The following is a 10,254-nucleotide window of genomic DNA, read 5'->3' on the forward strand; positions in this document are numbered from 1 at the left end:
TGATGTCATTATGGGGTATTGTGATGTCATTATGGGGGTATTGTGTGTAGATTTTATGAAGACATTTTGTTATTAAACTGTAACAGAACAAAACGTGGTAAAAAGTCTGAAAACCTTCCAAATACGCTGTCTCTTCCTCTATCTGGTTTACTAGAACACACAGAAACACACCGTTTACCCAGATGTTGATGTTGAGGTGGTGCTGGAAAAGGATGAACACAGAGCTGAAACATTTGGAAACTTCTGTTTAAGGGTCGTGTTTCTGAGACGAGCCATTGAGAGCTGTCAGTCCGTCTGTCTAAAAACAGTAACACCTGACTATAAATAGCCACCAAGGGGGTTTCCTGTTGTGGCCCAACAGCACCAGTGATTGTGTAATCACTGCTACGCATTAAACATTAAGCAAGCGGCTGCAGAGAGTAGCAGAGCAACAGACCATAATACTGTAGCAAGAGGCACCTATCAAAGATCCAGTGATCAAGGAGAGATCAATCTGTTTCCATGGCGTCTGAGCAGCAAAGGGGTGATGAGCCCTCTCTCCCCAGGGAAGAGGCTGTGTGCCCGGGCTGTCAGGGAGCAGGGCCCCTGGTCCTGCCGTGTGGCCACAGCCTGTGTGAGGCCTGCCTGGGGCTGTGTGAGGGCGAGCTGGGCCAAGGGGGCTGTACGATCTGCTATGGCAGAGACCTGCTGGACTGCGTCCTGAAGAGACTGCTCGACTCCCTGTTCCAAGGGCAGCCGCGGCGGGCCAGGGATGGAGGGGTAGAGGACGGGGACAGGGAGCTGTGTCCTCTGCATGGGGAGAGGCTGACGTTGTATTGTGTGGAGGACAAGGAGATTGTGTGTGTGGCGTGTCAGAGCGAGGAGCACGACGACCACGAGTGTTGTCCCACGGAGGAGGCTGTGCACGACTGCAAGGTGAGAGTGCTGTGACTGACTACCTACACAGATACTCAGAGACGAAAGCGGAATTCAGAGTCCACAAACGCAGAGTTGCAATAGTTCAGTGGCCAATTGTGACATAACTACAACTGCTCCTCGGGGGAAACACAGTCCAGCCGCACACCATCCCAACACTCCCAACCAACACGGCTCCATGAATATAATCAGAATTCATGTAAAGATTACAGTTTTGAAAATATAGCTTGTCCAAAAGAAAAGTTGTCTCTTGGCACACCTTACCCCACCCCACGTATGAGGTAAGTTGAGCCCGGGACAGGGTAAGATACCACTACCTTGTTAAAAAACATGTCAATTTCTATTTCCCAAATCACAATCACTTTTTTTTAAAACAGCATTTTAAGCATCTTTGAACTCAGGCTTAACACCTAAGAAACAGTTTGTACTTTTTAAAACACTTTTAACATGGGCCAGGCCCTGTTGTTACCTCATATCCCAGAGATAATGCCAGAGATAATGCCAGAGATAATGCCTTGGATTATGCCTGGGAAGAAAACACTTCAATTTGCTCAAATTGTCATTGGCTCAACCATTGGCTCAATTTACCACAAGGAAAACATTTTGACTATATTAGTCCACACAGCTACAAGGATGCACTTTCATGCCAGGTTTAAGACCTCATATTGAAGCTGATAGAGACCCCAATTTATGTATAAAACAATCTTAATATGATCTACTTTGGTTTAGATACAAACATCATGAAACCACGGTTTTTTGGACCTCTTTCTTATCACTTTTTCCACGTGGTTTATTCCTTCACAGACGCCATGAAATTATGACCTCTTTCTAAATATTTTGTAAAATTATACATTTTGTGTATGATTTCCTAGAAACAAGGTTGGCTCAACTTACCCCTTTGGCTCAACTTACCCCACTCTCCCCTACAGTACAACTGATCTGACGTGGTTGTTAGAAACCCTAACCGAGTGAGATGGAGATAATCTTTGGTTGATCACTGTCACACATATGTGTATGTTGACTCACCCCTGACCTCTCTCTAACCACTGACCTCTGACCCCAGAGGGAGCTGACGTCTGCCCTGAGACCTCTACAAGAGAAGCTGGAGGCTCTGACCACTGTCAAGCAGACCTGTGAGGAGTCAGCTGAACACATCAAGGTTAGGAGGGGTCAGCTGAACACATCAAGGTTAGGAGGGGTCAGCTGAACACATCAAGGTTAGGAGGGGTCAGCTGAACACATCAAGGTTAGGGGTCAGCTGAACACATCAAGGTTAGGAGGGGTCAGCTGAACACATCAAGGTTAGGAGGGGTCAGCTGAACACATCAAGGTTAGGAGGGGTCAGCTGAACACATCAAGGTTAGGAGGGGTCAGCTGAACACATCAAGGTTAGGAGGGGTCAGCTGAACACATCAAGGTTAGGAGGGGTCAGCTGAACACATCAAGGTTAGGAGGGGTCAGCTGAACACATCAAGGTTAGGAGGGGTCAGCTGAACACATCAAGGTTAGGAGGGGTCAGCTGAACACTGTCAAGGTTAGGAGGGGTCAGCTGAACACATCAAGGTTAGGAGGGTCAGCTGAACACATCAAGGTTAGGAGGGGTCAGCTGAACACATCAAGGTTAGGAGGGGTCAGCTGAACACATCAAGGTTAGGAGGGGTCAGCTGAACACATCATCAAGGTTAGGTTAGGAGGGGTCAGCTGAACACATCAAGGTTAGGAGGGGTCAGCTGAACACATCAAGGTTAGGAGGGGTCAGCTGAACACATCAAGGTTAGGAGGGGTCAGCTGAACACATCAAGGTTAGGAGGGGTCAGCTGAACACATCAAGGTTAGGAGGGGTCAGCTGAACACATCAAGGTTAGGAGGGGTCAGCTGAACACATCAAGGTTAGGAGGGGTCAGCTGAACACATCAAGGTTAGGAGGGGTCAGCTGAACACATCAAGGTTAGGAGGGGTCAGCTGAACACATCAAGGTTAGGAGGGGTCAGCTGAACACATCAAGGTTAGGAGGGGTCAGCTGAACACATCAAGGTTAGGAGGGGTCAGCTGAACACATCAAGGTTAGGAGGGGTCAGCTGAACACATCAAGGTTAGGAGGGGTCAGCTGAACACATCAAGGTTAGGAGGGGTCAGCTGAACACATCAAGGTTAGGAGGGGTCAGCTGAACACATCAAGGTTAGGAGGGGTCAGCTGAACACATCAAGGTTAGGAGGGGTCAGCTGAACACATCAAGGTTAGGAGGGGTCAGCTGAACACATCAAGGTTAGGAGGGGTCAGCTGAACACATCAAGGTTAGGAGGGGTCAGCTGAACACATCAAGGTTAGGAGGGGTCAGCTGAACACATCAAGGTTAGGAGGGGTCAGCTGAACACATCAAGGTTAGGAGGGGTCAGCTGAACACATCAAGGTTAGGAGGGGTCAGCTGAACACATCAAGGTTAGGAGGGGTCAGCTGAACACATCAAGGCTAGGAGGGGTCAAAAGGTGTCAGATCCATCCGATAGACAGAACGATGGATCATTTCTGGGTTTGACTAGTTCTGTGTCGTACCATTGATTAAATATACTCCCATCAGGACTGTGAAATGGTAACAGCACAATAACTGGGATTGATGTTGAAACAATAGATTCAGTCAAAGTACATTATCAATATCATACAGTAGAAGTACATCAGACAGGAGATCCAGTCGAAGTACATTATCATTGATATCAGACAGGAGATCCAGTCGAAGTACATTATCATTGATATCAGACAGTAGATCCAGTCGAAGTACATTATCATTGATATCAGACAGTAGATCCAGTGGAATACATTATCATTGACATAATTTCCTGAGCTCCTAATCCCACTTGATAAACTGCTAAAGTATTGATAGAGATGAGGTCATTGGGATTCTGATATTCCCTCCATCTCCTGCAACTCCTCCTTTCATTCCTTCTTTTTCCCGTCGTCCCCTATCCCCGTTTACCCCTGCAGAGCCAGGCACAGCAGACCGAGCGCCTGGTCCAGCAGCAGTTTGAGAAGCTGCACCGGTTCCTCCGAGACGAGGAAGCTGCTGTGATCTCTGCTCTGAAGGAAGAGGAGCAGGAGAAGACCCAAGGGATGAGGGACAGGATAGACAGAACAACAGACCAGATCAACTCTCTAGCTGAGGCCATTGAGGTGACGGTGGAGGCCATGGACACTGGTGATGACATAGCCTTCCTCAAGGTACGGACTCATCAGAGAACGAGACCATGGTATGAAAAGAGGTTGTAATATAAGGATATTATTGTTTGCCTTTCAAGTAAGACGTCATATTTTCCATTAGAACTTCAAGAGGACCTCTGAGAGGTGGGTGTTGCTCTATTCTTTTCCTTCATAGTTGTGCATCTTGTAAATCTCAGCACCTATAACCTAATCTCACCTCTAACCTAATCAAACCTATAACCTAATCTCATCTATAACCTAATCTCACCTCTAACCTAATCTCACCTATAACCTAATCTCACCTATAACCTAATCAAACCTATAACCTAATCTCACCTATAACCTAATCAAACCTATAACCTAATCTCATCTATAACCTAATCTCACCTCTAACCTAATCTCACCTCTAACCTAATCTCACCTCTAACCTAATCTCATCTATAACCTAATCTCACCTCTAACCTAATCTCACCTATAACCTAATCTCACCTATAACCTAATCTCACCTATAACCTAATCTCATCTATAACCTAATCTCATCTATAACCTAATCTCACCTCTAACCTAATCTCACCTATAACCTAATCTCACCTATAACCTAATCTCATCTATAACCTAATCTCACCTCTAACCTAATCTCACCTATAACCTAATCAAACCTATAACCTAATCTCACCTATAACCTAATCTCACCTATAACCTAATCTCATCTATAACCTAATCTCACCTCTAACCTAATCTCACCTCTAACCTAATCTCACCTATAACCTAATCTCATCTATAACCTAATCTCACCTCTAACCTAATCTCACCTATAACCTAATCTCACCTATAACCTAATCTCACCTATAACCTAATCTCATCTAAACCTAATCTCACCTCTAACCTAATCTCATCTATAACCTAATCTCACCTATAACCTAATCTCACCTATAACCTAATCTCACCTATAACCTAATCTCATCTATAACCTAATCTCATCTATAACCTAATCTCACCTATAACCTAATCTCATCTATAACCTAATCTCACCTCTAACCTAATCTCACCTATAACCTAATCTCACCTCTAACCTAATCTCACCTCTAACCTAATCTCATCTATAACCTAATCTCATCTATAACCTAATCAAACCTATAACCTAATCTCATCTATAACCTAATCTCATCTATAACCTAATCTCACCTATAACCTAATCAAACCTATAACCTAATCTCATCTATAACCTAATCTCACCTATAACCTAATCAAACCTATAACCTAATCTCACCTACAACCTAATCTCACCTACAACCTAATCTCACCTACAACCTAATCTCACCTATAACCTAATCTCACCTACAACCTAATCAAACCTATAACCTAATCTCATCTATAACCTAATCTCACCTATAACCTAATCAAACCTATAACCTAATCTCATCTATAACCTAATCTCACCTCTAACCTAATCTCACCTCTAACCTAATCTCACCTCTAACCTAATCTCACCTCTAACCTAATCTCACCTCTAACCTAATCTCACCTCTAACCTAATCTCACCTCTAACCTAATCTCACCTCTAACCTAATCTCACCTATAACCTAATCTCACCTATAACCTAATCAAACCTATAACCTAATCTCATCTATAACCTAATCTCACCTCTAACCTAATCTCACCTCTAACCTAATCTCACCTCTAACCTAATCTCACCTATAACCTCATCTCACCTATAACCTCATCTCACCTATAACCTAATCTCACCCATAACCTAATCTCACCTATAACCTAATCTCACCTATAACCTAATCTCACCTCTAACCTAATCTCACCTCTAACCTAATCTCACCTATAACCTAATCTCACCTATAACCTCATCTCACCTCTAACCTAATCTCACCTCTAACCTAATCTCAGCACCTATAACCTAATCTCAGCACCTATAACCTAATCTCAGCACCTATAACCTAATCTCAGCACCTATAACCTAATCTCAGCACCTATAACCTAATCTCAGCACCTATAACCTAATCTCAGCACCTATAACCTAATCTCAGCACCTATAACCTAATCTCACCTATAACCTGATCTCACCTACAACCTAATCTCACCTACAACCTAATCTCACCTACAACCTAATCTCACCTATAACCTAATCTCACCTACAACCTAATCTCACCTACAACCTAATCCTACCGAAAACCAAATCTAATTTTGAACCTAATCTCAGCTACAACCAAATCTCACCTATAACCAAATTTCGCATGGGCTACCTCTGTCTGTCTGTCACAAGCGATTATACATTTTGTAAACCTGTTGACACATGAACCTTCTTCTGACAGGACTCAGGTGACAGTACAGGAGCCAGATGAGGTGACAGGAGCTCTGCTGGACGTGGCCAAACACCTGGGCTGTCTCAACTACAGAGTCTGGGAGAGGATGCAGGACTTCATTACATACAGTGAGTAGAGGGAGACCATAAGACCACAATACATGTGCAGATAATGTCTTTTGAGTACCGTAGGAATGATAACTCAATGTACTCTCTGTCTCAATCAATCATTCTCTCTCTCTCTCTCTCTCTCTCTCTGTCTCAATCAATCATTCTTTCTCTCTCTCTCTCTCTGTCTCAATCAATCATTCTCTCTCTCTGTCTCAATCAATCATTCTCTATCTCTCTCTCTGTCTCAATCAATCATTCTCTATCTCTCTCTCTGTCTCAATCAATCATTCTCTCTCTCTCTCTCTCTCTCTCTCTCTCTATCATTCTCTCTCTCTCTCTCTCTGTCTAAATCATTCTCTCTCTCTCTGTCTCAATCATTCCCTCCCTCCCTCCCTCCCTCCCTCCCTCCCTCCCTCCCTCCCTCCCTCCCTCCCTCCCTCCCTCCCTCCCCTCACATTCAGCTCCTGTGACTCTGGACCCCAACACGGCTAATGTCTGCCTGTCTCTGTCTGATGATCTGACCAGCCTGCGGTACACAGAGGAGGAGGAGCGACTCCCTGACAACCCAGAGAGGTTCTGTTACTATGAGTGTGTCCTGGGTTCCGAGGGCTTCAACTCCGGACGACACACCTGGGACGTGGAGGTGGGCGTGAACAGCGAGTGGGCCGTGGGCGTGGCACGGGAGACGGTTTCGAGGAAGGAGTGGTTCCCCCCGAGCCCAGGTACCGTCTCTTGCCATTGTGCCATTGAGCAAGGCACATAACTTCAACAACTCTCTGTCCAGAGGCGCTGCTCTGTGGCTGACCCTGTGCCAATCGTTGTGAATGTGTGTAAGTGTGGCGGTTAAGTTCCACAAAAAGAAACCTTTTCTCAAATGGACAATAAAGTATCTATTGGTTTGGCTGGAGTAGGCCGTCATTGTAAATAAGAATTTGTTCTTAACTGACTTGCCTAGTTAAATAAAGGTTAAATAAATAATATATATGTATAATCTAATCTATTCTATTCCATTCTATTATATTGCATTCTATTCTATTCTATTCTATTGCATTCTATTCCATTCTATTCTATTGCATTCTATTCTATTCCATTCTATTCTATTGCATTCTATTCTATTGCATTCTATTCTATTCCATTCTATTCTATTCCATTCTATTCTATTGCATTCTATTCTATTGCATTCTATTCTATTGCATTCTATTCTATTCCATTCTATTCTATTGCATTCTATTCTATTCCATTCTATTCTATTGCATTCTATTTTAGAGAGGGGCCTGTGGACCATCTGCTACTATGGAGGTGAATACCGCGCCCGCACGGCCACCGCCACCCCCCTGGTCCTGAAGAGAAGGCCCCAGGAGGTCAGAGTGCAGCTGGACTGGGACAGAGGCAGGGTGATCTTCTCCGACGCCTCAGACAACACGCTCATCTACAAGTTCCAACACAAGTTCACCCAGAGAGTGTTCCCTTACTTCTCCAATACCTGTAAGAGACATCCTCTGAGGATCTCAGCCGGGAAGGTGTCAGTTACAGCGGAGTAGCTTGGTTCATTCATTAAGAGCTGATTTGGTAAACCTATAGTTAAGGGACATTAAAAAGCTGTTGCTGCAGAACAGGTTAAAACATTAGCTTCAAAGTGGATGCACCTTTACTACAGCAAAGGCATTTTTATGCAGCTACGTGACTGTTTTCTGTCTCTCTGGGTTCTAATCTAAATAGATAATTACTGACTCTCTCTCTGTGTTCTAATCTAAATAGATAATTACTGACTCTCTCTGTGTTCTAATCTAAATAGATAATTACTGACTCTCTCTCTGTGTTCTAATCTAAATAGATAATTACTGACTCTCTCTCTCTGTGTTCTAATCTAAATAGATAATTACTGACTCTCTCTGTGTTCTAATCTAAATAGATAATTACTGACTCTCTCTCTGTGTTCTAATCTAAATAGATAATTACTGACTCTCTCTCTGGGTTCTAATCTAAATAGATAATTACTGACTCTCTCTGTGTTCTAATCTAAATAGATAATTACTGACTCTCTCTCTGTGTTCTAATCTAAATAGATAATTACTGACTCTCTCTCTGTGTTCTAATCTAAATAGATAATTACTGACTCTCTCTGTGTTCTAATCTAAATAGATAATTACTGACTCTCTCTGTGTTCTAATCTAAATAGATAATTACTGACTCTCTCTCTGTGTTCTAATCTAAATAGATAATTACTGACTCTCTCTCTCTCTGTGTTCTAATCTAAATAGATAATTACTGACTCTCTCTCTCTGTGTTCTAATCTAAATAGATAATTACTGACTCTCTCTGTGTTCTAATCTAAATAGATAATTACTGACTCTCTCTGTGTTCTAATCTAAATAGATAATTACTGACTCTCTCTGTGTTCTAATCTCAATAGATAATTACTGACTCTCTCTGTGTTCTAATCTAAATAGATAATTACTGACTCTCTCTGTGTTCTAATCTAAATAGATAATTACTGACTCTCTCTCTGTGTTCTAATCTAAATAGATAATTACTGACTCTCTCTCTCTGTGTTCTAATCTAAATAGATAATTACTGACTCTCTGTGTTCTAATCTAAATAGATAATTACTGACTCTCTCTGTGTTCTAATCTAAATAGATAATTACTGACTCTCTCTCTCTCTCTGTGTTCTAATCTAAATAGATAATTACTGACTCTCTCTCTGTGTTCTAATCTAAATAGATAATTACTGACTCTCTCTCTGTGTTCTAATCTAAATAGATAATTAATGACCTTTAGTCTTGTTCTAATTAAATAGATAATTACTGACTCTCTGTGTTCTAATCTAAATAGATAATTTGACTAGCTCTGTGTTCATTAAATAGATTTCTGACTCTCTGTGTTCTAATCTAAATAGATAATTTGACTCTACACTGTGTTCTTCTCAATAGATAATTACTGATCTAATCTAAATAGATAATTACTGACAATCTTCTCTGTGTTCTAATCTAAATTGATAATTACTGACAGCTTCTCTCTCTGTGTTCTAATCTAAATAGATAATTACTGACTGGTTTCTGTCTCTGTGTTCTAATCTAAATAGATAATTACTGTAACTCTCTCTCTGTGTTCTAATCTAAATAGATAATTACTGTCTCTCTCTCTCTGTGTTCTAATCTAAATAGATAATTACTGACCTCTCTCTCTGTGTTCTAATCTAAATAGATAATTACTGACTCTCTCTCTGTGTTCTAATCTAAATAGATAATTACTGAGGGTGTCTAACTCTGTGTTCTAATCAAATAGATAATTACTGAGGGTCTCTAACTCTGTGTTCTAATCTCAAGCAGATAATTACTGGTCTGTAACTCTCTCTGTGTTCTAATCTAAATAGATAATTACTGACTGTAACCTTTCTGTGTTCTAATCTAAATAGATAATTACTGACTCTCTCTCCTGTGTTCTAATCTAAATAGATAATTACTGGTGTGTAACCTCTCTGTGTTCTAATCAAATAGATAGGGTACTGTAACCTTCTCTGTGTTCTAATCTAAATAGATAATTACTGAACCTTTCTGTGTTCTAATCTAAATAGATAATTACTGACCTTCTCTGTGTTCTAATCTAAATAGATAATTACTGTAACCTTTCTGTGTTCAGATCTAAATAGATAATTACTAACCTTTCTGTGTTCTAATCTAAATAGATAATTACTGACTCTTTCTGTGTTCTAATCTAAAT

The 10,254-nt window shown here is 41.6% G+C and overlaps 1 protein-coding gene across 1 annotated transcript; it reads left to right on the plus strand.

Annotated features, from left to right (window-relative positions):
* The first annotated feature begins 357 nt into the window (after positions 1 to 357).
* LOC112239903 (E3 ubiquitin-protein ligase TRIM39) lies at positions 358 to 8,303 on the plus strand. The gene is made up of 7 exons (XM_042312593.1): positions 358 to 915; positions 1,979 to 2,074; positions 3,895 to 4,128; positions 4,229 to 4,251; positions 6,432 to 6,550; positions 6,994 to 7,254; positions 7,799 to 8,303. Exons 1-7 carry the CDS (start codon positions 502 to 504, stop codon positions 8,071 to 8,073), a joined length of 1,422 nt encoding a protein of 473 aa, XP_042168527.1. The 5' UTR covers positions 358 to 501; the 3' UTR covers positions 8,074 to 8,303.
* The last annotated feature ends 1,951 nt before the right edge of the window (positions 8,304 to 10,254 follow it).

The sequence above is a fragment of the Oncorhynchus tshawytscha genome, unplaced genomic scaffold (assembly GCF_018296145.1).
Source record: "Oncorhynchus tshawytscha isolate Ot180627B unplaced genomic scaffold, Otsh_v2.0 Un_contig_6218_pilon_pilon, whole genome shotgun sequence".
Lineage (NCBI taxonomy): Eukaryota > Metazoa > Chordata > Actinopteri > Salmoniformes > Salmonidae > Oncorhynchus > Oncorhynchus tshawytscha.